General features: G+C 38.0%; 1 protein-coding gene across 4 annotated transcripts in view; it reads left to right on the plus strand.

The window, feature by feature from the left end:
• GBE1 (1,4-alpha-glucan branching enzyme 1) overlaps window positions 1-21,251 on the plus strand; it is a 264,165-nt gene extending 242,914 nt beyond the window's left edge. For 3 of the 4 annotated variants that reach the window (XM_075909685.1, XM_075909701.1, XM_075909691.1), the window contains exons 15-16: window positions 6,764-6,883; window positions 19,369-21,251. In XM_075909685.1, the coding sequence (XP_075765800.1) occupies window positions 6,764-6,883; window positions 19,369-19,425 (177 nt within the window). In that variant the 3' untranslated portion in view covers window positions 19,426-21,251. Of the gene's footprint in view, window positions 1-6,763; window positions 6,884-9,157; window positions 9,215-19,368 lie in introns of all 4 variants that reach the window. The other variant, XR_012897753.1, reaches the window with a different exon arrangement.
• The last annotated feature ends 6,662 nt before the right edge of the window (window positions 21,252-27,913 follow it).

Consider the following 27,913-nt stretch of genomic DNA (forward strand, 5'->3'; position numbering starts at 1 on the left):
TGCAGAATATTATAACCCAGGAATGTTAAATAACTTTTTATTTTAAAATACATAGTACATCCCGTTATTTTGCAGATAGGAATGCAACGTAGTGACTTCAGTTCATGTGACAGTGCACATAATTTATTATCATCAAAGAGACTTAAGTAGACTGTCCCACAGCACAATCCCAAGTTAAGGAGGGTTGAAAATTTCTAATTTTCGTTTCTAATCTTTTTAAATTTTACATTGTCATTAAAAAGAGCAATTTAGTTCCTAACAAATAAGCTCAAATAGTCAAATGCAGAAGCTGAAATCCTCATTTTTGAAGACACCTGCACAAATGTCCCCTCTAGAGGATGACAGGGAAATGCAAATGTCAGGTAATTTGCTGGAGGAAATCAGAGTTGTTGCCTCTGAGAGACAGAGAAGTTTGCATCCAGAACTGGAATGGATATGATGAAAAGCAAAGCAACCTGAAGAATGTGACAAGAAAGGAAACCATTTCTCGATCAATTCTATCTAGGTATTAGAGATATTGCACTCTTGAATAGATGGATTACGATAGACTAAGTTATAGATGAGGACTCAGAATTTGACCAGGGTGAGTTAGAGGGCAAAAATAGGTAAAGTATCTTAATTGATTACTAAATCGTAAAGAATGTATAATACTAATACTGCTGTCTCTTCTATGAAGAGATCACTGCCTCCTACATGATAAAACATGACAAGTCAAGAGAAGAAGGGGTAGGGGATATTGGGAAGTCTTATGAACATCAGGAAGTATTTCAGAGAAATTTCCACTTGATGAATGCTATATAATGAGAGAGTGACATTTGATATAACCAAGAACACATTGCAGAACATGCAATGGGATGTGAAAAATGCTCAGAACAATCCACTAGAATATCTGTCCACAGCAAAACACAAATGAAAAAAGAAGGCTGACTGCTGAAATTAATATACAGATGGAGCACTCATATTTATAAAGAGGAAGTCCTGTATTTTTTTTAAAGCCCAGATAAAAATTTAATAACTAGAAAAACAAAACTACAACAATCAATATTTCTGTTCCATAATTAGTCTTTGCTGGGATTCACAAAGATATATCCTTAGACTGTTTCACATTCAAGATATTGAGAAAATCAAGCATACAGCTTTCTATCCTGGTGGTACCCTTGATATGTGGCCAGTAAGAGACGAATGAGTGAAGAGAGTTCTGCTGTTGCTTTTTACACCAATACTGCCACCTTCATCAGGTACAGGAGCCTGTTTGACCCCTGGGCTGCTTAAAATATCAAAGGTTTCTTTCTTTCTGCCCCTGTGACTCTCACTGTGGCTGTTCCCTTGTTGCACTCATTTGTCATGACTCTTGCTCCCTAGTCACTTCTTGCAGAAACCGTAGCCCAAGTTCAATCTTTAAAAGGGCTTTTTTCTTTTGTCTGACTGGTAGCAATTTTTCAGCAGAGTTTTTGATCTAACACTTTGCTGATTTCTTTGTCCTACTTTTGACCTCGGAATAGTATCCCTTCTCCCTGCTTTCAGTCAAGAAGTGGTAGCTTAATAAAGTATTACTAAGCTATACATTATTATTTAAAAATGCATACAGGGATTGGGGTTTGTCAGCTGTTAACTGTCAAGTGTTTTTAGGTATGAAGAGAGAAAAATGCGCTTTTTAAAAATCTTTGACTCCAGATATATGGTTAGAAAATGCTACATTTATGCAGGCATGCAAAATATATAGTTATTTTATAAATTGAACAGCAAATTCTATCTTCTGTATGATTAAAATCTGAGCTGAAATGTTGCATTAACCTAGTTTCCTGCATTTTATAGAAACTTTAACTACAGTTCCGGTACTGCTCAGTCTTATTGAAGATACCTTGGGGAACATAATGATTTTTCCTGTTTACTCATAAAAGTCCTGAATTCATTTCCTGCATATTGTTCTACCAACACACCTTTTTCATAGATTTCCCCACTTACTGTATTGTTTTTTATATTATTCTTCACTGCTTTGTCTTGAGGGCCATTCTAATGGCAACACTGCATTAATTCCATCACTTGGTTAAAATAGAGGTGAAAGAACATGTGGCAGAGACCTCAGGGTGTTCAGGCAAAGTGATCAGGCTGTATTCTGGGGTTATTTGTGGGTGGGTGATGAATTATCTCCTTCGTCTTCATCTTCCTCTTCATTCCTGAGACTGGATCTCGAGTTTCTCTGTAATCAGTAATGCAAGATCTGAGTTCTCACACATCATTGCTCCTCTTCTAGAGCACATTTATTTTCAGTCCCCTCCTGCATGATAGTATAGGCTGTGCATATCAGCCTTCCTTCTGCATCTAGTAAACTTTAAACTATTGGACTGGCTAGTAGGAATGAGAGAATTTTTCTCTAAAGCAATACATCTGAGAAATGTGATATTGCCCAGATGAGGGAAAAAGTCTTGATAAGGAACCTCCCATTAAAAAGTCTGCCTAGTTGGCCTCTTTGATATAGAAGAACAAGTTATTTTGACTATATTTAATTTGTGATTGTGTGTGTACATGAACCAAATCAGATGGCATGGAAAGGAATAGTTACTTTTTGAAGAGTTTATAATCTGTGAGTTGCATCTTTTTACAGCAGGTCAGTGCAAGTTTTGATCAACTCGGCCTAAAGAAGAGCTCTTAGCTTAGTCACTCTCTGCTTCCTTCCCCAGATCTGAAGGAAGAATTCTGTGTTGCTCACAAGAATGTATCTTCCAACTGAAGTTGGTCCAATAAAAGAAATTGCCTCTCTTACCTTGTATGTTTCATAATAGTAGAAATCTGTTTGTTTAAAAGTTGAGGAATAAAATGCAAATTATTTTATATGATTTGCATTTACTTTGTGGTGTTTCATATGATAGTGAGCATCCATAAAATTAAATTTTAAATACTTGCATTAAAATATGTATTTCAAAACATCATAAAAGCATAGTAATTCAGTAATTAACATGGTTGATAATGACAGACTTTCAATTCAAACTCTCTGTATACAACCGTTCACTGGGTTTTGCTGCTTTTCTCAGTTTTGTTTTAAGGACATTTACAGTCAAGGCATCCAACTGAACAGAAACCAGGCTTTATTTCATAATCCGGTCACAAGTGAGTATTCCCAACACTTTGTAGCTGAAACAAGAGTCTATAATGTGTACAAAACTTTTGTTGCACACTTAATTACAAGGTATAGCTGCCATTGAAAGTTTTAATGAAGGCAGCATTCACATATTTGGATGATCATCCAGCTCCCTATGAAGTTTAAATTGGAATGAGAATCATGATGTTTACCAAACTATACATATCCCTAAAGAAATGTGTAATTTGCTAGGATTTTAAAACACATTTGCTTCACATTAACAAGAACCTACATAATAGTATGGATGTTTGTTATGGGTTGAGGAGAGAGAGTGGTGTTTACTTCCTATATAAACATTGCTGGAGATATTTTCATATCCTCAATTAAGTAAATGGGATAATTTGTTTTAATAATAACAGCTATGAAGATTACATTTGCTGGAAATAGTTTTAAAGGAATCATTAAAGATGTGAAAGCTTTCAGCAATGTTGATAAATTATTGAATGTTAATGTATATTGTAGATCATAGAAGCAAAGATTGAAATGCTTGAGGGAGACATTCTCCTGCCATGTTCATAAAATATACAGTGGCATGGCAGCAGTCTCTTTGCCAAGGTTAGGCTTGAAAAGGTATCAGAGAGAGCCACTGGAAGTTGTAGTTTATGGTTATTTATGTGGTTTGTGACAACAAATGACGGATAATTTGGACATATTTCTAAAATAAAGGAGCAGATATAGTTGTGCAAGTGTACCGTTGTAACTTAAGGCTTTGTGGATCAAAGCTGGCAATAAAGTACCATTTAGCTAACATTCCAAAAAAGAGAGAGATTTTTGTTAGGGCATGCTCTAATAGTCAGTGTTCTGTGTTCATCTTAGCTGGATAAATCTTCTAGAAAGCACCCAGTAGTTTAGCAATCTCAGGCTCTCTCTTCTCTTCCCACTCCAGTGCATCCTTTTTCCTACAGGAAATATTGTTCATGGAGGTCATCGGTGTCCCTAATTAAAAACTTAATTGCTTTTGACATATTCTAGCCTTTCTGATAATGATCTTTCTTCCTTTCAAAGAAGAATTCATGAATGGAATGATCTGAAATATCTCCAAAATAACATTTAATTTACTTCTAGTTTGGTCTGCTTTTGTGTTGTCATTGACTGTCTTGTTACAATCCTGTCAATTCAAGTGTCTTGTAACTTTGAAGAAAAATGTCCAAGGTTCATCAGCTGATATAAAGAGAGTAGTGAAAAAAGATATAAATGATAGTAATTCTGCTAACATCAAAATCCTTAGACGTTGAGTAGGCTTTTCATTGAAAGGATGAGTAAATAGAGATGCCTTAGAGCGGTTTAAGAGTCATTGAATGAAAAAGCATGGCTTTACTCTATTCTAATCCTATTAGTGTAGGTCTCCATTGAAACAAGTTTCTTCTATGGTTTAAAATTAAGGGGGCGGATTACAAAACACTCAGACATATTTCTGTCCGCTGTATATACTTCCAACCAAAAATGTCACAGATGAGCTAAGATTGAAACTATGTTTCTGTAACTTAAAGGCCAAAAATATTAAAGCCATACAAAACAAAACTTCACAAATTCTGTAAGTGAAAAGTTAAGCTTACAGCTAGAAGAAATGCAAACATGGTAATGTATAGAAATACACAATTAAAGCCCCCCTAGGGACCTAAACTTGGTGCAGTAGTGTGTGCAACCACTGTGTTGTTACAATTAAGTCATCCTACTAAATATGATCCCTGATTATATTAATCTGGGGCCACATCCAGTAAATGCCTTAATTGTAATTGTATGGCTATAGTAGACACTACAGCGCAGAGCTAAAGTTGTTATATATATTTCACCCTTGTGGCTGTTTGCAAGACATGCAAATAGATTTTTTTCTTTTTTTCCATCTAGATTATTTTATTTTATGGAAAAAAAACCATATGTAATTCCATATACTGCTAATTTATTTTATATGCTAGTCCATTTCTTTGTCTATTTCTTAGTAATTGTTATTGTCACACGAGCAGACCAGGTGCCAGGTCTTGCCAATGCTGTAGCTATCCGCTAAGCACTGACAAATTTATACTGGGAATTAGGCCATCTTAATTTGTGTTAGTATTATTTAAGATGTTAGACTTGTAAGGATGTGGTTAGAGTCTAAAATACTTGTAAATTGCTGCATTAATCTTGTATGGAATGCCTATATACCATAAACTAAGGTAATATGTAAATTTTACTTTATAAATATAAAAATGCCTGCACTGAACTTGTGAACCTAAGCAGGAGGAGTGGTTCCACCACTTTTCAAGAAAAACAAGCCATTGTGGAACGTTACAATTCTAAGACTTTGTTCATGGCAATCTCACAGCCATGAAGGTACCATCCCATCATCTTGAATGCTGTAAGAAGGAAATAAAACAGAGGAATAAGAACATTTGTCATCCCTCTTCTGATGTTTTGACTGTCGCAGGGCTGGAGCTAGGAAACAAAATAGAAATTCGCAGGATCAACTTAGGTTAGCCCTAAAAGACATTTAGTGTTGACTGATTGCAATGGCTACCTTTTGGAACCATAGACTGTAACTCGTTTGTGTATGTATCTTGTCAGCTTTAACCTGTAAATTACTCTCATTTCATTTTCCTAGTTAATAAATCCTTAGTTGGTTTTGCTATAGGATTGGCTACAAGCATTGTCTTTCATGTGCTATCTTGGGAGTAAGTCTCTTGGTACTAGAAGCAATTTTTATCTTTACTGATTTTTAGAGTATGGCAATCAGCTATCATTGAGTCCATCTTGTCTGAATGGCAATATAGACTAGAGAGCCCCAGGGCACTATGTGACTCCATGGTAAGATTGTTAGTGTTTTAGGAGTTTCACATTTTTTTATTAGATTGGTGAAATCTAATTATAGAAGATACGACCAGTTTGAGGTCTCTGCCCTGCTTTTTGATCAACTGCCATGTGGCAGGTATGCATAGTTATGAACCAATCCAAACAGCATGTTATACCCAGGGAATAAACTATATTCTTTGATTTATATAATTGTGTCTGGACACATTGCTATGTTTTTTTTCAAATATTTGTAGTTAACAAACTCATTTGTCCCCAATATAAAAAGGTTTCTGTGCTGTATCTCTGAACAGAGTTGTATTTATTAATTTTGTAACAATTCATTCGGATTAAAACTATATATTTTCATCATTATCAAATTAACCCACTTGATCCAGGACTCATTGGGCCCAGTTTTAAGATGATAATATACCACTAAATCACAATAGTCTATTTGTAGCTCTCGAGATACTTTAAAAACTACTGGCTTTAGTCCAATTCACCTTTTGTTTGTTTGTTCCACTGCACAATTGGAGTAGTTAATCAGATATCTGCCTAAGCTAAAATTCCTGACCAGAAATTCCGCAAGGATAGTAGATCACATTTGTGTTTTCCTAGCAATCTACCATAAGATGAAAGTTCCAATAAATAGGGCAAAGAAGTGCTAGAAATTAGTGTAAAAGAAAATACTAAGATACAAGTGTGGAATTTCTGTAATTTACTATCTCTTCCCCATTTTTCTGTCCTTCTCCTTCCTGCCTGGTTTCATATCTTAAAAGAAAGTTGGAATATATTGATGTGCAATCTCATAAATTATGTCTACATTTAACAGTAATAATTCCTTAATAAGTTGTTTTTAAGTATAAAATTGTGCTGGATTCTGATGCACCAGATTATGGAGGACATCAGAGACTGGACCATAATACAGAATTCTTCACTGAAAAATATTCACATAATTATCGACCTAATTCTATTTTGGTAAGTAAATGTTTTCTTTCTATTTTAATTATGCAAACTTAATTCTGATGCAAGTTTGATGCATTTGGAGTCCAACAGCAAACAAACATAGACAAATTGGAATTCTTTTTTGGTTTTGTTTGATTTTTTTTTTTTGAGGAAGGATATTAATGGCTTCCAAAATCAGTATTTGCATGAAAGCAATACATTAAAGATGTTGGTGAGGAGTATGATTTGTTTTGACGTTAACACAAGTGATTTTCTCCTTGATGATTCACTTCAATTTGCTTACATCTTCGTAGGACAAAATTCTTCTGTTGAAATATTTTTTGCAGAAAAAGATGCATGGAACCTTTTTAATACACATTTGAGTTACCAGTTCAGTAATCATTCCTTTGCTTCTTTTTCATGTATGACTAACCTTGCCTGCATACCTTGCAATTAGAGCTATGTAAAAATTCCTTTGCTTTGTTGCTGTCCCACCACCACTACCACATCCCACCAATTTGGACTTGAGCAAATCATGTGTTTGCAAGTGACTTCTACTTCCATATCTGGCAGAAAAAACTATGCAAAGTAGAATGGACATCATACATTCCTGTATAATGATTTGAGGAGGCTCCAGCTATAGTCTGCAATATACAGTAGACCAGGTCTGGGCAAGATGCAGAGCATAGACTGGAGCCAGCTCATCTAACACTTAGATCTGGCCTGCCGACTGGATCTGGTTTCTTTTTATCTCCTGCTGCTCATGCCACCCCATTTCCAGGTTGTAGGATCCTATTTCAATGGCTCACTATTGTGGCAGAGGCTAGAGCTGTGAGCCGTTTAAATAGACACAGAAACCTTGGGTGCCAGGCAACGGGGTAGCAGCAACAGGGTAGCAGCGAAGCCATAAGCTTTCTGTTGTATTTTTAATTTGAAGCCTCCAGCCCCAGACAGCTCTGGGAGGAGGCTTGTCCCAGCTCCACCCCTTATGCTTCAGGCCCCGCCTCTTCTGGGGCAGGACCTGGCCCATGGCCCTATAACAAAATTCATTAAATGACCCCCCTGCAAAAATTATTGCCTGTCCCTGCGGTAGACAAATAGCATTCCACACATTGTCACAGTGAGTTATATATTGTAATTTCTTTGGACCAAAATCTTGTATACTACTTCTTTCAGAAACTACCTCTCACCACAGCAGACGTTTATTTTGAAAGCACAGTCATTAGCCATTTAGAAATGTAGAGAGTTTTTTTTCCATTTTGAGATTTTTGTTCCATCTACTAATGATGCATGATTGTGTGTATGATAGATTGTATGACCATTTTCTGCTTTTAGATGCCATATGTCTTAGCTAGGTTTCTACTGGATAAGTATCTACATCACAAAAAATTCAAACACAGCTGGCACTCTTGTTTGCAGTGTCAGTAGAAAGTAAGATTTGAAAAGGCCATGGATGATATTACACTCACCCGGGGAAGTGAGCCATGCGGTACAAGCCTGAGCAACGCTGGTTTGTCAGCATGAGGAAGTTTGTACTATATCTCTCCATAGTTGATTTATATCATATCATAGAGCAATAGATTACCCCCTGTTATGTGAATGCCAGTACTATTTCTGCTGTGCCATACCTCTTCTGAGGTTAAATGGAAGACTTCAGTTCCCAGGGCTTCCCCTCATCACCATTGTTTTTGAGCACTAAATAATTTTTTATAATTTTGTTTTTGTGGGACAGGTCAATTTTTTTTAACAGTTTTCATCATGAAAAAATTGTTTTGACTGCATCATGTTTTTCATCAGGGGATCATGAAGACTTTTCTGAACATTTATTGAAATATTTAAGGCTCACACTACTCTTAAGGCACACCTAAGTATTTCTGTTGATTTTACGTATAGGGAAACTGAGGCACAAGGAAGTCATGATATTTCTCAAGGTTCCTTAACAATAGAGGACACCAAGAATGCTAGCTGCCAGACCTTTAGTCCCAACCCACTACCTTAAGCACTGGCAAACATTAACTCTGCTACTAACTTGCCTATCATACTTACATGTGTTAGCCTTAACTTGGAATGTAAATACAATTTTTAATTCTTCTATGAGAAATATGGCAAATGGAAAGGCAGCAAAAGTCCAGATGTAAATGAAAAGATGGGACTTAATGAGAGCATGTGGAAGAAAAAGCATGTAAGATGTATGCCGGGAAGCAGTCAATGTTTTCGTTGAGAACAATCTGTGGCATGGCAATGGCACTTCTGTGTCAGTAAGAATCCCAAGAGTGGCCAGTCACCTTGCTTTTTTGTATCCCCCAGTGATCCAATTTACAGAGCAACTTTGATGGCAGCCTGGTAAGAAGCCACCAGTTGCAGGTAAAGTGCCAGTAAAAGGAAGCCAATTTTAGGAAAGGGACAAAAAGAAAACAAGGAAAATGTTATTACCAAAAATAGTTGAACTTGTTTACTAGCTGGAGCTTTCAATTGTTGTCTTAAAATAAAGCCTTTGTAAATAGCAATATTCCAATCTTTGGATAAACATTCCTTTGTGGGGGATAGTATTACAAATTAGTTAACATTTTCAAAGTTAACTAGATGATTTTACCATAGAACTCTCTTGGCCATTTGAGAAGATGTGTGGGGGTTATAGGTTCCTCATCTCAAACATTTGAGTTCCTCTTCATTATAATAATAATTGACAGTAATAAAATATTATGGTGGCGCACAATCTGTACTGTGGTTAAGATTGTGTCTCTAAGGCTTTGTTTAAATGTGCAGCATTTTCATTTATAGCTGTTAACAGACTAAATATATAACTCTATAGTAATACTGTCCTTAAAATTTAAATCCAAATAAATGCGGAGTGTTAATTTTAAAGGAAAGATGATATATAGATTATAAATCAATATAAAAATATGCTTGAACGAAGGAAATCTTCAAAAAGATGTTAGAAAATGAGCAGGGAGAAAGTGAGACCCAGGTAAAGGGGCTAGAAGGGATGAAGATAACATTCTGCAGTTTTTGATAATTCCAGTAAACTCTGAGTACAGATGGGATGATGGCATGTGAACCTAGACACCTGTTTATAAAGTCTTAAGGAGCAGGTTGGAGGGCTTCAAAACAAAAACAAAAACAAAAAAAATCCCCAGAGTTTTCCATTGTCAACTAATCTGAATAATACTGTCATCTGCTGATTTTGCCATCTCATTGCTCACTCCCATTTCCCATTAATTAAAAATACACATTAAACATTACTGATCCTAAACTGGAATCTTTACAGCATCACACGGTTAATCTTTTGCCATGATAAAATTAACCTTCTATTACTACTGTTTGTTTATTACTACTAGGCTTGCCAGATGCTTTCACCCAAAATCCCAAACATGGCAGGAAAAAAACTTGGTTGAGCAAAAAAAGAAAAAAAAAACCACCTGAGATACTACAGTTGTTGAGGGAAAGAAAAAAAAAAAAGCGAGAATCAAAAAAAGGTCACTGCGGCTTTAAGACTCCCAATGCTTTTCGCTTCTCCCCGCCAGATGTGTCAGGGGAACCATGTCCCCGCCAGCCTTCTATCCAAGTAAAACAGAAAATATGTCTGGTATTTTCTGTTTTCTTTTTGTTTGTTTTTTTGTTTAACCCGGACAGTGGCCAGAAATAACGGACTGTCTGGGCGAAAACCAGACACCTGGCAACCCTAATTACTACTGTCTTCTACTAGCCAGTTCCTATATGGGGCAATACTTGTCCCATGACAACTTTATCTAATAGCCTGTTGTGAGACACTTGGTTAAAGCCTGTTGAATGTCTAGGTGAATTCTGTTGGTTTTATGAGGAGTGGGGAGCTAACTAGAGCATTTGCTCACTATAACTGATGATATCCTACATATGGTTTTTACTTTTATGAGAGATACAGCGCAAAATTTTGTTGGGGAGGGTGGTGAACAGTTTTTGTATAAAATGCATTTTCCTGTCCAAGTTATTTATCATGTCAAGTCAAATTTGACAAATATTTTCAGTCCAATGAGAAGATTTTTTTTATTAGTTCTGGGGTTTGGATTTTTTACAATTTTTCAGTCTGAAATATTTTTATTTGTTATTTTGAAACATTTCATTATGAAGTTTTGAGAGATTTGTTTTAAAAAATTGTAAAAGTAAAGAAAAGATCAAAAAATTAAACCGAAGAGAAAGAAATGTAGTTAAGGAAAAACGAAATTTCTGTAAAAAATTGTTTAATCCAAATCAAACAAAAATCTTATTTTTCAGTTAAGCCATTGAACTGAAAAATCAAAAGCAAGCTCTACAGCTAGTGCACCTTGCCTATAGAGGACAGATGGATAGAACCCTTAGCAGATACAAAATTGACCTCCATATCCACCTCTTCATCTGCAAAACCGATCTGTAGATATCCGCATTGACATCAGTGGATGCAGCAACTTGCGAATTTAAAGCAAATAGCCACAAATTAGCAGGGCTTTAAGTTACTTCATGGCAATGTGTATGTTTGTGACTTGGAGTTTTGAATGAAAAAAGTATAACATATATTCAAAAAGTATTCCAAATCATGCCTACCAAATATTTGATCTTTTATTCTATTTGACGTCACTGCCTTCAGGGCATATTACTTTTTAAAATGATATTTATGGATAAAATTAATAAAGGAAAAGTTAATCTTGCAGTTATTTAAGGGTTTTTTTGTATGGTAATAGCATTGACAGTTGTTCTTACTGAAAATATACAACCATTATCTTTATAGTAATTTTGTTCTTCTCAGCTTCAGAGTATCAGCAGTGTTCACACAAAAAAATAGGTACCGTCTATTATAATCATAGGAATATAGATGTTGCAATATATATTTTACTGACATTTTTGTCTATGCTTATGTACTATATTATAATTTTCTCTGATTTAGTTGGCCTGAAGCTAAGATGCTCTTATAAGCCACTGGAAAAGTAGGTTGGAGTTTGTTAAAAATATAATTATATACCTATCAGTAAAATTAAAACTTAGCTTTTGCATTTTAGTTTTGTTGAATTAGATTGAAAAACTCACCTTTTTAATATAAGAAATTATTCCATTTTCCTTATGCACTTATTCATATGGTCTGATGTTTCTGATATATTTTATTATTTGGTGTTACTTTGAGAGTGTCCTAAATTAAATAGAACTCACTGTGAATTGTTGTATTAAGAAAATCCTTATTGTCACTTTTCATCTTGGCTCTAACATATAATATTCAGCACTAGAATTCAATTTCCTGCATTCCTTGAGACAGTTGATAGACTAAAGCATTCTCGTAGACTGAAATGATCTAAAGCACTTTGTGACCCTTAGCTTTGAAAATAGTCATTTGCATAACTTTCATGACAAGGATTTGTGCATTGATTTTTAAGGGCCTGATGTAGTCTTTAGCTGACTGGATTTTTTTATACAATAAAGATTATGTAGAATAAGCTTTGTAGATGGAAAATTAACTGTTTCTAAAAGAGAAGGGGGATAAAATAAAGGTTAGATCTTTAATACCAGCCAGCTCTTTTGATATTTTACCTCCTATTGTGTACCTGATGATTAAAGCTTTCTAGTTTCTATTCACACATGTTCTTAGATTATTTGATTTCTAAAGGAAAGAAAACATATAGTGGAATGGCTTCTAAAACACAGTAGTTTTCCAGTAGGCTGCATTAGTGTGTGATGCTCTCTTTAGTTCTACCTCATTCCTTGCTTCCTCTTTCCTCTGTAAACAAAATTATAGCAAAATAACACAGGAGAAAAAAAAAGGAAGAGAAATCTTAGGATTATTTATGCAATAGCTGAAGTTTCTTTACATAATTCAGTCAAGATAATTCTGAAAAAATTATTTTCTGCATGTCCGTGCCATATACCTGTAAGGTTTTTTTAAATGGCGTTCAAAACTTCATTTTAATTTAAATGTAGCTTCTTATGCTTACAAAGTAGCTAATGTTGGAGCCAAACAGGTAACAAAATTTAATTTTAAATATATGTGAGTTAATACATAATAAATCATGAAAGCAAAACTTCCAGTATTTTAGTCATTGGCTTATTATAGTTTTACTATAATCAATGCCTGTTTAAAAACCAATAAAGAGACATGAGATTATTTCCAAGAACATTCTCTATTTTAATTAAAGTAAAGCTTGCTGTCAGTCTTCTGTATCCACCAGCAGCAGTACATAGTAACTGCCTATCAAGTGCTTTTATATAGTGCCTAGCACGATAATATCTACCTCTGAATTCTAGTCATTACTACATCCAGTGCAAAAATGAGCATGAAATAACTTCTCGGATTGGATTTCGAGCCATGGGAATGGGTTGTAGGCTGGTTTCATTGTAACTCCAGCCAATTTTGTTTGGTGATGGGGGTGTTGGCAGATGTTAGTGTTCCTGTTAACAGTTTTCTAATGGTAAAGCTAGCCTTCGTGATCAGATAGTGTGGAGTGGGTGCTTGCAAGTAGAAGAGTTTTTGGCTTTCTATAATGCGAATATTGTGTTTCAGGGTGTGCTCCCAGATACGATTCAATTTAGTTGCTCAGTTTGCACAAAGCTTTGTAACTATTGACATTTATTCAAGTTTGTCCCTAAGCAACTGAGTACCTGAAAGGATTTCCATGCAAATTGCTTTGCTTGGTGCCAAATGTCAGCTGTGCTATCATGCCCTTTTAGTGAAGGACGATAATATGATCAAAATGTGAGGGGACATTTAAGAAGTTTTCCTGTAGATTGGCTTTTGTTTCTTGATGTCATCCAGATTATGAAAGCAGCAAACTAAGGAATAGTATATGACCAACAAGAACAGAATACCTGTCCCTTGCCAATACCAACAATATCTGTACATTTGTGTGTTTCACTACTGTGTTATGAGGTCATTTGCATCAATGCAACATGCTTACAGAACTTTGTGAGACTAGCTGGAAATCTGCTTAATAATTATACTAAATGTTTGTCTGTCTTCCGTTAGTGCTCAGGTTTTTATTGGCGTGGCATTGTGCTAAACACTGTACAAATATGTACAGGAAAAAAAAGTCCCAAAGAGGTTAGGGTCTAAAAAGACAAGAAACGAAATGGTTTGAGAAGGCTAATCAAATATTTTAAAATGACAAATTATTATAAAAATATGTTGTTATAAAAAGCCTAGCATCCTATATGTCTTGTATGTTAATCTGTGACTTAAGACTTGCCTACATGGGGATACTCGGGGAAATTAATCCAAATTTACTTTTCAAATAGATTAATTATACCTAACTTAAATCCCTGCATGGATGCTTTTAGTCAGAATTAAAGGGACAGTAATTTGGTTTAGTTCAATTCAATGAAAAGTACTTAAAATCATTGAAATACACGAACCTGAATTAAGGCCGCATCAGTTTTAAATAAGAGCTTCCACAGAGGAGTTTAATGGGATTTAAGTAATCCATTTTAAATATTAATTTGGATTAATTTTTCTGAGTTTCCCTACACAGGCAAGCCCTACCACCTCTTTCTGCTTTCTCACAGCTACAAAGACTCTCAACCATGATTAATGGCTACCTTTCAAAGACTATAGTTCAAAGACCAGTCTACATGTCTTTGTCCCAGCCTGTTTCATTATTGTCCTTTGAAATAAGAATTTTTTTAATACTGCTCCACCCTCGTATAGTTGGATAGAGGTCTAAACCCTCTGTAGCATATTCTTGATTACTTGAAGGCTTTCTGGCAGAGGTGAATTTTAAGAGGGTAGTCAATTTATAGACTAGTTCAGGAGAGGTAATGTGAGAAGCTGACAAACATGCAGAGGGAGAGGAGGCCAATATGATGAGACAAGAGCTGACAGATGGATAAGAGCAGAGTTATGAAGGGCCTTAAAGGGAGGACCAAGAAGATAGAAATTTATCTTATGAATCATTGGTTGGGAATCAAAGGTGGGTGAATGATTACAATAAGCAAAGTAGATGATCTTAGCAGCCAGTTTTCTATGAAGAGAAGTATGATACAGGTCAGTTGCCTCTAAGCTTTTCCATCTGTGAGCAGGTTGAAATTTCTTATGTGCCCCACTAAGATTGAGGCAGTGTATGGATGTGTACCCACCAGTACAAACAAAAACCTTAGATTATAAATATATATATTTTAAATAGTCCATAGGTGTGGAAGAGAATATATTGAAACAAGGGATAATTAACAAGGACCAATGCTTATGATTATTTAATGTGAAATCAAATAAAAAGAAAATTAATACTACCCTTGGTAGAAGCAGTGGGTTGTGTCCATGAAAACTCATGATACTATGTATATATTTTGTTAGTCTAAGGTGCTACTGGACCATCGTTTGTTTTTTTTAATTACTAACACAGCTACCCCTCTGAGATCTTGGAGTACATGTATCCTCATTCTTTTTAGCAGACAGATTCATGTTTCAAAGATCTTGCTAATAAGGTTTCATCCTACAAAACAGTTAGCATCACACCTAGTACTTGCTGCTTCTGACCAGATAGCAAAGATCTGTCCTTAATGCAATACAGTTTACCATGTATTAATTAGTAACATGGGATTTTAAAAAATCATTAAGATCAAAGTTTTAGATATCTGCAACCTTCAAAAAATTCTGTTTAAAAGAATATTTTTCTTTTCTTCCCTTAAGCCATTGACATAGGGGCGGTGAATAATTTTTGATAAGGGGCCATTCCAAGAATTTGGTTAGTGGTTAAGGGCCTCAATCTTCTATTCTATTAATGGAGCGGCTGTAGGGGTCTGGGATGGAGGTTGGGTGCAGAAGGGAGCTTGGGGTAAGGGACTAAGATGTGGGAACTGGGAGGGAATTTGCATTTAGTAGGGGATGGTGACCTGGGACAAAAGATTGGGGTGAAGAGGAGTGCAGGGCCTGCAAGGGCATTGTGACCTGGGGCAGGGGTGCAGGGATTTGGGCTGTGACTAGGAATAGTGAATTGTTCAAGGTCTAAGAGAGGGTTGTGACCTGGGGCAGGAGTGCAAGAAGGGGTGCAGGGATTTGGGCTTTGACCAGGGATGGCGGATTAAAGGTGCAAGGTCTGAAGAGGGCTGTGACCTAAGGAGGGGTGCAGGAGGGTATGCAGTGTCTAGGAAGGTGTATGGGGACTGGAGCAGGAGTACAGAAGGTTTGGTTTACATGGGGTACAGAGGGTTGGGGGAGGGAGAGAGAGGCTGGAATGCCAGAGAGAGGCTCTGGCTGGTAGACCATATCTAGCTCTAAGCCAGCATCCCAGCAGGTTCTTAAGTTAGGGTCCCTGCCTTCCAGCCCCTGTACGTGTTCAGGGGGATTTGCCAGGAGCCATGTGTATTGCTCTAAATTGAATGTTGAGTGCCTGGGGGATGAAGGAGGAAGGACACTTCACATGCTATTGGTGGAAACGGGCCAACAGGCATTACTGGAGGGCAGGGCAGCATGAGTAGCCTGTCTCCCCTCCTGCAAGGCTCTCAGCAGTCACAAATACACACATGGCCCTGCACCTGGCTTTCCTCAGTGTCAAGTGGAGGTGGGACAGCCCGCAGCTCATCTTTTGCCCAGCCCTGGAATAAAGGCTGGAGCCAGCTTCTTCATTTATAGCAGGTATCAACAGATGCTGATGCTGCTTATTGTCTTCCAAGAGGGCGAGTGCCCTGTCCTCCCTTCCCCAGCCAATCAGCTGAGCTCCCTGCCTGCGTGGGGAGCTCTGAACCTCTGGTTTCATGCCCACACGTAGCTTATAGGGAACCTTGGCTATAGCAGATATTTTATATCACCAGAGTTGTGCTATGTCCCTATTAAGATGCCCTAAGTGGACAGATGAAAATTTTTCTGGCATGGGGGAACCCTCCGTTGGCATACACTAGCCTTACGCTGTCCAGTTCTCTGCTGTTGCATAGAATTATGTAGTAAAGGCTAGAAAGGGTGAGTTGAAATATATTAAATCCTCAGTAATCAAAATGATTACTAGAGTCATTCTAGGAAAAATTATTTAGAACAATCCAGTGGTTGCATAAACTTGCCCCAGGAGCCAGTTAGTGATGTGAAAGGGTAACTTGGGCAGTGATCTCTATGCCAAAAGCCTATTGACATTAGATAACTCAGGTTCATTGGCTGTAAACCCACATTAGAAACTATTTCTTTTATTGTCTTCTGCTAATTGGCTCTTCTCTTGTTGGCTTTTATTGTAAGGCGTTTATTGTAAGACATTTTATTGGAAGGCATTTGATACTATGAGGGTTTTGTAGCCCTCAAATAGCTGTAATGGTATTGTTGGATTTCTGTGCATCTATATTAGTGAAACATTATGACTTCCACCTGGCTGGACACATTGAGCTTTTTTCAGGCTGATGAATATTTCACTTGGAAATTGATTGCTATAAGAGCAATCCCACTGAATTTTAAGCATACAGCTTCAGGAGGTCAGTCATGTCTTTGTGCTTGGTTATAGTGTGTATAATGTGATGGCCATTAAAAAGTCAGCATGTGCCAGCAGTTGCTACACAATAGTCTCTGCAATAACATAATTTCCCTTATAATTCTCATAAAATGAGTTGCTTGTATTACCTATGTATTCCAGCTTCGAAAAAAGTCTTCTGAATAACTTCTACTGTAGCTCTAGAGTGAATTTTGATCTATATTCATGTTTGTTGTAGTTGGTCTCAGCTGATTTACAGCGGTTTAACATTTTATTAAACACTTGAGGAGTGCTGGAAAACCTGTGTGAAATCCATTGGTGTGATTGTAGTTTTCAGTGAATAGATGCCCACATATGTGTCACTGCTGTGTTTAAGCAAAGAAGCTGAATTTTGAAAAAGCATGGAGATGGAAACTGGAAATATTCCTCTAATTTAGGAGTGAGGCTTATAGGCAGAGCAGAGAGAGGTACAGTATAGTAGGGCTCATTGAGCTGCACTGCTAAATGGAAAAGTTGGTCCTAAGCTCTCTAAATATGACACATTTCCCAAACACAAAAACTGCCTTTGAAAACACATTTAAAATTCTGGTTTGCAAGCAAATGCAGTGGTGTCACAGTTCCTCAACTAGAAATAATTGACAATTCCATTGGTGTCAATTGAGCTATGCCAGTTTACTTCAGATGAACATGTGGTCCATATTTGTAAAGACTTGATCTTAACTTTGATACCAATCTGAATAATCATTATTATACCCTTTGTCAAACTTAATTTTTTCTTTTTTATAACTGTGGTAACTTTCCACATCTGTGGAATATTTTTTTTTTTTTACCAGAAAAGAAATTGGAAATACTCTCTAATTTAAATTTGCATCATGAATTTCTCTGTAAATCCACAACTTCCAAACCTTATTCTGTGAGTTAGTTGTCTCTAACCAACTTTATTGGGTATTTCGGCTAGCCCTGAACAGATTTGTGGGGAATTATTTATCACTGAAACCTTAGGGGATATCACTGTGTTTTTGATGACAGCCAAGATACATTGTACTTGTTATGGTTTGGTTTCTTGAAGTTCAGCTGTTCTTTTCTTTTTTTCTCTCTTTTTTTTTCCCCCTAAATCTGTTTTATTTACACCTTTCGTAACAGTTGCAAACTATGAAAGCCTTTCAATACTACTAATCAGGCTCTAACTTAGAGATAACTTGGCTGAAAATAGCAAATTTTTAAGAATGTCAAGAGAAGGAAAGATGGCCTAAACAAGGACATTGTCAAACTGAAGTCAATAACCTTCAATCTTGTGTTACTTTTTATAATTACATTTTTAATTAGTTCAGCATGTATGATCAGCTGTATTTGTCAATGGGTAGAGTGCCACATAGCAAAATATTTGTAAACAGTACCTGTCAAGACATGGATTTTTTTTTTCCCCATTGTGAATCTAATCTGTACTTAGAAGGCATGTCATAGAAATTGTGCCAATATATTTATTTCTCAGCTTTGAGAAATCTTTTCAAATAAGTGAATTTGTTTATCATCATCTCTAAAGGTTAAGTAAAAGCATCATTTGACTAGAAAATCAGAATTTATCACTGGTCAGTTGAAATCTGTGTCAGTGTTCAACATTTTGTTCTATCAGATACTGACATTGCATGAGTGTCAGAATGGTAAAAATGCATTGCCGTGTTATATTTCTTGTATTTACCTGGGTGAAATGACATCATAGACCTTGGAGCAGCTTTAATTCACAACACAATACTGTTCAAATGCTGTGCTAAGAGTTTGTAATTTATCACTGTGCAGTCTATCGACCTAGATGTCCTTATGTTTCTTAAATTGGGCATTGTAAATCAAATGGAGCCCTCTAGTGGTAATTTCATAAAAATATGACTGATCTTAAGTAAGGGGGAAAACCCTACAATGAGGGTCTCATTAAGACTGCATTGTATGATTGTGACACAGGAGAGTGTGCAATCAATAATTACACATTACATGTGATCATATTGATTGCATATTTTTAAAATGTTTGCTTTAATTACCTAAAACGTTTCACTATCAAATGTGTGTTTCTGTAGAGATTTATACTGCCCCAATAAAAAAAAATTGTCAAGTGTGATTGAAGTTCTGTTCTTTTTATGGTTTTATTAGGTGTACATTCCAAGCAGAGTGGCTATTGTGCTTCAAAATATGGATATACCAAACTGAAGATCTTCATAACCATCACTTCAGAAGCAAAATGTGGAGAAGAAATACCATAACAGGCACTCAGCATCACAGAATTCACATGGATGCTTCTGAAACTAAACATAGTAATATTTGGTCATTGAAATGTAGGATTAATATTTACATATTACAGTGCTCTCAAGTTGTTAAAATGTAATTCAAGGAGACAATATATGAAAGAGGTAGAAAGAAAAATGCATCTTTGCATTTCTGATGTTACAGCATTACATTTTAAAACATTTCAAAGCAGCTAGCATTCTCAATTAAGTTGTCATTTCCAGTGTCTTATCAGGAACAATGTTATACCAAAAGTGTTCTTGCTCTGATTTCAGCAATTTCTTTGAATCTCTTTTATCATTTTGGTATTGAATTCAAATATTCATTACAGATCATTGTCTCCTGTTAGGAGAAAGAGAAGGATCATGTTGAAATAAAACATAAATAATCTGACAAAAGGAACCCTTGTGTCTGTGGGATCCCACTTTGCAGCAATTTCCAAGGTATAGTTAGAGTTTGCAGCTTTTCCAGTCAAATCACTGAGGAAAATGTCCTATAAGAATATTGTCCTCTGCCTCTTTTGTTTAATGAAAATTACATAGTAAAGTCTTAAAAGCTAGTGGATCAGCTGGGACATGAATCAGTTGGATTCCAGTCATGGCTCTCCATCATTTACCTATTGTGTGACCTTGGACAAGTCATTTCATCCGTGTTCCTGAGGTTCTACATCTGAAAAATGGAGTTCATGATACACACCTACCTGTGCAAACCATTTTGTGGTGAGAAGTACTCTGTCAGAGCTAAGTACTATTATGTTTACTGAAATGGTACAGTAACTGAAACTGTTTTTAAAAGAACCTTTACATATCTGTTCAGAAATCAGAAGACCCTATACTCATTGGTTTCACTGCTTCCTAAAGCTGCCATTTAACTTGAAGCACTTGGAATGTTAATCTTGCATTTTTGTAATTAAAAAAAATATTTTGCTTGCCCTGGAAGAAACGATATTAGAAATATAGTTATATTATTCAAACTAAGCCTTTTTGATCATGCTATTTAATAGTTTGAATTGCTGCCTAAAATAGTTGAAGTGAATTCTTTTGAAATATTCAACAGAGAAAATGTCCACAACAGTTTATATTCATTCATAGTTCTGTGTGTCAGTCATCCTCTGTGTAAGCTTCGTCTTCTAAATGGCCGAACATTTATGGCCCACACTGACAAAAATGTTGCACACTTTTCATTATACTTATTAGAACTTTTAAGTGGAAGCATTTCAAAAACAAAACAATAAGTGGGACAGCGTAATATAACTGATGGGAAATAAAATTATTTTGATAGACTTCATGCGTTAAAAGGAGTTCATGAACATCTCAACTCTTTTCTGTGCCACAGATATACAAAAGGCAAATACTGTATACCACAATGCAATGTAATGTCACATCTTCCCCCCCCACACACCACCATTTAATTCAGTGTGTATTAATGAGCTATAAAAGCATCCTGTCTGCTTAAAAAAGTACACTGAAGTGTTGTAATAACTGGAACCAATTATTGTTTCCAAAGTTGTAAACTTTGTAGTGAAGTAAATAGCAATGTAATTATCTGCTATATTTACATTAAATTGATCTACTAATATATTCTGTAGATTTTACTGGCGCAAGTTCCAGCGTTCCAAAATGTAATGCAAAGCAATTGCCCTTGTCAAACTTTTGTGCAAGAGAAGCAATAAATGTGTGATGTGAAGTAGAAACTGTAAAATTACATGCAAATAAACTGTGAGAAGGGTAAAACATAAATGCATATGTGGTTTTCATTGCTCATAAAAATGTATAATAGTCTAAAACTGGAGGCTAACACTAGATATTATTGGTGGGGTTCAGATATTTGCCTCAAGCAGTCAGAAACAATCTAGTGAAAATGGTTTGCTGCTCAAGAATGATCTGTTGTCCCTTTTACATATTGAATACTGACAAAAGATAATATTTAAACAATTAAAAGTATATTAAGCCAGGCACTTCAAAGTTAGGAAATGCCAGAATGCAGGTTGCCTGTGCAATTTTAGTTTGACCCTCCTTGTCTGTATTGCATTATAAAACAGTCTTGAATGACATGACCACATATTTTTTTCAACAGGATGCATGTTTCATTTGTTGCACAGGAGGGACATGTTCTGGGGATAAAATAGGGCTGTGTTACGAAGTGTGCTGCTATCTATATGATCCCTGCCTCATTGGTTAATAAGTTGGGAGATGTAAAGTGAGGAAAAAGACAGTTAGAGAGAAGGTTGGTGGAATAATCTACTATATATTTGAGATGGTTTGTCTGTTTATGCAAGAACTCCTAAATGGCAAGTGCTAGGATCATTCGGTATACAGCTTACTCTTGTCATAACACAAAGCAATGTATGGGTTTGGTTGTGCCAGGAAAATGGGATGTGCCTGGAGTAGGATCGCCTCTCATGAAACCCTACAGAGAAGAGACAAAATCACCAGCCAGGTGAAAGGGCTGGCTAGGGCAGATCCCCCACTCCAGGACTGCCCCAGCCATGAGCCACCCACCCCCAGTGTCCTTTAAGGAGGGCGGGGAGAGGGGTCACTGAAGTGTCTCCTCCTCCTCCAATTCGTATGGGAACATTGCTGGCTTTTCCCTTATCAGGGAGCAAGGGGAAAGTTCACAGTTTCCTTCATTCTTCGCTCTGGCTGGGGAGCGCAGAGGACAGATGAGCTGTGCACTGTGCTCTCGCTCCCTGACAGGGGCAGAAGGGGGAAGAGCAAGCAGCCCTGGTATGACTCTCAGGAGTGAGGGTTCCTACCATTCCTGCCCACCCTCTGAGACCCACACACATACAGACTGCTGCCCAGAGACCCTCTTCACCTGCCAACCCTGACTTCTGCATCCCACACACCTCTAGCTCCTTGCCCAGAGCCCTCCTTAAGGACCTGAGCAACACTAGGTAATGCTAGTGTGTTAGATAGATCCAATGGAATGTCCCCCTATAGAACTGGATTCTGACCCTGCCTGGGCCACAGGATTCCTCTGTGGTGCTGGGCAAGTAATTTAAACCAAAAATTTTACATGTGGCCACTGTTCCTCCTTTTCTTGGTAACAAGCTTATGACACCTGCGGTGCGATTTTGCAGAAGTGCTGTGTGCTTGCAGCTGAGGACAATGGTAGCTGTGCTCTGAATAGATGAAGAGCCATCTAATGCTAAGTATTCATGACAGTCAGGCCCAAGGCTTCTCAGATTGGGCATGCAATGTTAGCGGATACACTTGACAATTTTGTCTTTAATCTCAGTGCTTCAATTTCCCATGTGACAAATTGGAATAATATATCTCCTCTCACAAGGGTGCAATGAAGATACGTCCGTTAATGTCTATAAAGTGTTAAGATACTGTAGAGGTGCCATAACAAGAAAGTCTAAAAGGAAATTAATAATTATATATTCAGTGAGTTTGGGGGTTATACATTACATGTTGAGAATAAGAAATATTGAAAGAACAACTACTCACTGAGTGTGTTCCATCCTGTACACTGGTATAGCAGTTGGGAGGAGAAAATAGTGTGTGTTCATATAGCTGGACAGTATTATAGAGTATATGCACAGAGGGGTCAAATTAAGGCTGCACAAGCACTTATTCTGACACTTACAAATTTCAAGTGCTTGATTTTACAACCTTAGTTTTTTTTAATGTGTTTTTCTGAGTTTTAAAAAATTAAATGGTAATGGTATAATAAAATAATTATGTGGAATCATTTATCCCACCCACCCCCCAGTTTGTCATCTCACTTGGTCTTGAAAGCTTAGATCCATGGCATGGTCCACTGCCATTTGAAATAACTGATTTCTACTGCTACTGTCTTGTCTGTTATCTTCTGTGTGGACTGGTAGTTCAAGGAGATTGAGACATACCCTTGCTAGTGAGTTCCAAAGGAACTCACTACTCAGCAAAGGAATGCTGGCACATGATTATAGGGTTGAATTCCAGGTCTTGTAGGGCAGTACTTTCTAGTGGTTAGACTTTTCTGGCCCTAACCCTGCCCTTTTTCTCTTCATATCTTCCCCCTTTCTCTGTTTCTGTACCTATTCCCCATCCTTGTTCTTGTTTCACCTCCCCCCCCTTTGTCTTCTGTTCCTTTTTTTACTCCTATTCCTTCTCCCTCTGTCCTGCATCTCTTTCCTGTCATCTCATCTATTCCTCACCCCTGCCTTCAAGATGGACTGTTCCATCATCCTCTGTGCTGCCTTAGTCCCTGCAGGGGGACTGCTGGAAACACAGCAGAAACAGACTTCATGGTCTCGGTTCCTGCAGTCCTGAGATGGAGTGTGCTCAGGTTTTGTGAGAATGATGACCTTGTCAGCACACAGAAGATCTCAAAGGACGGAGAATGATTAGTACACATAGTATTTAGCACCTGAACTAATAGGTATTTCTTGAGCATGTGGAAATGAAATTTTCAAAGGCTTATACCTTGGTCACATCTGGGTGATTTTTCTCAGAATAGCAAAAGACACTTCCTTGATACAAAAGCAACCTCCCATATCAAATTCAAGATTTTGCTTAAAACCAAGAGTGCTAGAGTTTGACAACAAAACACTTTCAGAAATGTATTAATGTGGGCAAAATTTCCTTAACTTCATTCTCAAAAATGGCTAACAGTCTTCAAAAATCTTAACCTTTGAGTATTCAGACTTAAGTTTTCCATGCCCCATGCTGCCTCTGCTTATCTAATAAACAACTAGAAACAGGGCTCATACTGACATATAGTGAGCGACCTTAACTATAGACCTCACTACCTATGCCATTATATTTTCTATTTAAAGCATGCTAAGAGAAATGACTGTGTAAAAATATCTGAAATGAAATGGAAACCTTTTCTAGAAACTGCTAGAATGTAGTTTCTAATTATAAACTATATATTTTTCTTTGATTGCTTGATCATATTCATTCTAATCAGGTGTGTGCGCATGTCATGTGCACAGTAGATGGGAAATTTTCTCCCAACAGCTCACTGTAGTGTCATCCTCTGTGCTCTCCTTTTCTCAGTTCCTTCTTATTACAAGTGATGGTGGCTAGAGCTCTCCCTTACACACCTTGCTTCATAAGCTGAGTAGTGCTTCTCTCGTTTATATATGGGATGAGTCAGTAACCTTATCAAACTAAAGAGCCAAACTTCATCAAAATTCAGAACAGATGGCCGACAAAGATCCATATAACCATGACCATTGCATGACTGAAAATATACAACTTAATATTATTGATAATTGACTTATTAATAATAGCATAAATGAAATATTGTGCTCACAGACTTTATTTATGGGACTTCTGCTGTTGCTAGGGGTGCAGTTTGCAGATTTGAGGGTGCAGGAGTCAGGGTTGTGGGTATATGGGGCTCTGGGCAGGAGCTTGCGGTGTGTGGGAGCTGCAGGAGGCAGGGCAGGGCACTGGGGATGAGAAATAGAGTATGTGGCAGGGTGGGGAAGGGCTTTGATCCGGGTTACCTTACCTGGGCTGCTGCACCTACGCATAGGGATGTTAAATTTTGATTAATCAGCTGATTGAGTAATCAATGGAATTTCCATCGACTACTCAATTAGTCGATAAGGGGAGCTCTTGCCATCCCACTGTACCTCTGCCACTGAAATTTTCAATGAGCTGACTGCTGCTCTTGTACCTTTCAAAGGGTGAGGCACAATGTCAGGACCCCGGGTGAGCGGGGACTGCTTCAGTTCCTGCTCACACTGTTTCCTCCACTGCGCCTCTGCCTCCCTTCCCCCAGTACCAGTTCCTGCTGTCCCCCTTGGTGCCTCTGATGGAGGCAGCAAGGCGGGTGGGGAAGCGACTAGTCAAGTAGTGACTTGGCTACCTGATAAGCCTAGGCTTAACAGGTAGTTGATTAGTCGCTTACATCTCTATCTGGGCAGCAGAGGTTGGACAAGTGGCCAGGCCAGGATTACCACTGCTGGATCATGGCCTCTCCTCCTACCCATGCTGCAGGAGGAGGGAAGCTGCCACCTGCCCTTCCTGTGGCCAGGTAGGGGCCAGACCTTGAGGCCTGCCCCAGGATCAGGGCTGGGGACAGGACCCTATGGCCATATGGACGCTGGACCACAGCTGCGGCTTTGTTGGCCAGACTTTATTTTAAATAAAGTGAAATATTATGTTCAACACAAAGGGCTTCAACATTGTCTTTATTTACAGCAGGGGTGGGGAATCTTCTTTGGTCAGGGGCCCGTAACCCACAGAAAAATTATTTGGGGAATGCACAAGTGAGGAAAAACCTCACTCTCCATGGTGCTCCACCCCTATGGTGGGGGAGGGGGGAAGGGCAGGGAGCACTGAGGCTCAAGGCCTCAGGCCAGATTAACTCTTCTGAGGTTCCAGGATTAGTGGATTTTATGGCACCCCTAGGCTCTTGGGTGGAGCCAAAAATGAGGGGTTAAGTGTGCAGGACAGAGCCGCCAGTAAGTGAGATAGGAATGAGGGTTTGGATAGTCTGTATCCTCATGTTTGGAGTGGACATGAACACCACATCTCAACAACAACAATTACAAAAGGTGAGTAACCTTTTTTTCAGTAACTGGAATATGTAGTTTGTAAACAGAAGTCAGTCTCATCTCCTATTGTTGTATATTTTGGCCCTTACTTTAACTTCTAGTGCTACTGTGCCATGTTGGGAAAGTGTTGACCAATCTGAGTTCCGACTACAATGCTATTCTGGAGACTGAGCAAGTTACGATAGTAACTAGAACTCTCCTAGATGAGCTGCCTTTTGCAAAGTAGGTCAAAGCTTGTTTTCATTTTATTATGAACAGTAGGGTTGCCAACCTTTCTGGTTTCAACAGGAGTCTCCTAGAATCAGCCTTGAGATCCTGGAAACTCCTGAAGCCAAACCTGGAGATTGGCTGCTAAAAGTTCAGTGGCGCAGTGAGGCTAAAGTAGGGTCCTTGACTGCAGTGGCCCCACATAGCTCCTGTAAGCAGCTGTCAGGTCATTCCCTATGGCCCCTAGATTGGGGGAGGAAACGGGGGGTCTCCACATGCTGCCCTCACAATGACTTCACAGCTCCCATTGGTTGGGCAGTGTGTAGCATCACTTAGGCCCCACCCCTAGGCTCTGTAGGGACATGCTAGTCTCTTCCCACAGTAGCATGGGGTTAGGGCTGACTAGTGTTGTCTGCACTCAAACGTGGCTCCCTATAAAGAAAGGAGAATTTGTGGTTAAACTGCTCACATGACGCAGACAGAAGCAGTCCCTCCACAGAGAGGCCCCCTGCAGAAAGACTGGACTAAAGTGGGCTACTTGAGTACTGTTGGGTTGATGATAAACCAGACATTATTTATTAGTAGTAACCTCATGTAAGTGTCTAGGAGCCTTAGTCATCTACTAGGACCCCATTTGTTAAGAGCTGTACAAACAGAATAAAAGACATGCATAGGGACTGTACCATAGGGTCAAGTTCTTTCAATTGCATGGAATAATCAATACCTTGTTTGGGAAAAGGCTGGCCGGCCATAGAGTATTACCTTCTATCACAGGCCCCAGGCTTAGATCTGCAAGGCAAGATAAGTCAGGCCTGTTGAGCAGTCCTGGGGCGGTAGCCCAGAAACCTGGACTGAGAGCCAGAGAACAGACAGATTCTACCCCTAGAAAAACATGCAGGAGGCTTATCACCTCAGAGGGTGGTGGTGCACTCAGAGACCAAAAAAGTTCACAGTACCATTTTAATTGAAATGGTCAAGAGTCCCTGCATATGAGATGCCATACACTACTTTTGATGCTTGGGAGAGCCAGGTTCTGGGAGATTTGATAATTGCAATACAATCAGCTTTACAACCACTAAAACCCAACTGTCATGTGACTGAGGTAAGATGTTATTTGCTAGATTTGGGAAAGTTTAACCACAATTGCCCCAATCATGCAAGGTGAAATTCACCTCTGTTTAGAGGCCAGCACACACCTATGACCAAATCAGCAGAATAGTGCTTAGAGGCATTAAGGCCTTGCACTGGCTCTACACAGGGATGAACTCCAGGTATTGAGAGATGGCGCCACAGCCAAGAATACACTGGGTCGATTATCATGCTCCATGGCTTTCCTAGATACCAAAGTGCACTCCATCTGAAGCCTAAACATGCCAGTGCTGTACAGTCTATCAATTTGTTCCTTACATACAAAATACACAAGAGTAGAGCTAATTCCTGCGCTTTGCATATAAAATGCAAATTTGTTTACTTTCCTCTTAGTGTGATATTTTTACAAGCCTGTTTTGGGACTAAAATGACTCACCACGCAGAGTCCGTCAGCTCCTTCAGTACAGTAAATAAGTAAACATTCCTCCACTTCACACAAACAACCCTGCATAGAAAAATACATTTTATACTTGGACATGGTGTATTTTCTTAATTAGCTCTCCAAAGCTAATCTACAAGCCTGGGCTTATTTCATCAGTCAAAAAGGGGCTTTCT

Source organism: Pelodiscus sinensis, chromosome 1, assembly GCF_049634645.1.
Source record: "Pelodiscus sinensis isolate JC-2024 chromosome 1, ASM4963464v1, whole genome shotgun sequence".
In the NCBI taxonomy this organism is placed as follows: Eukaryota; Metazoa; Chordata; order Testudines; family Trionychidae; genus Pelodiscus; species Pelodiscus sinensis.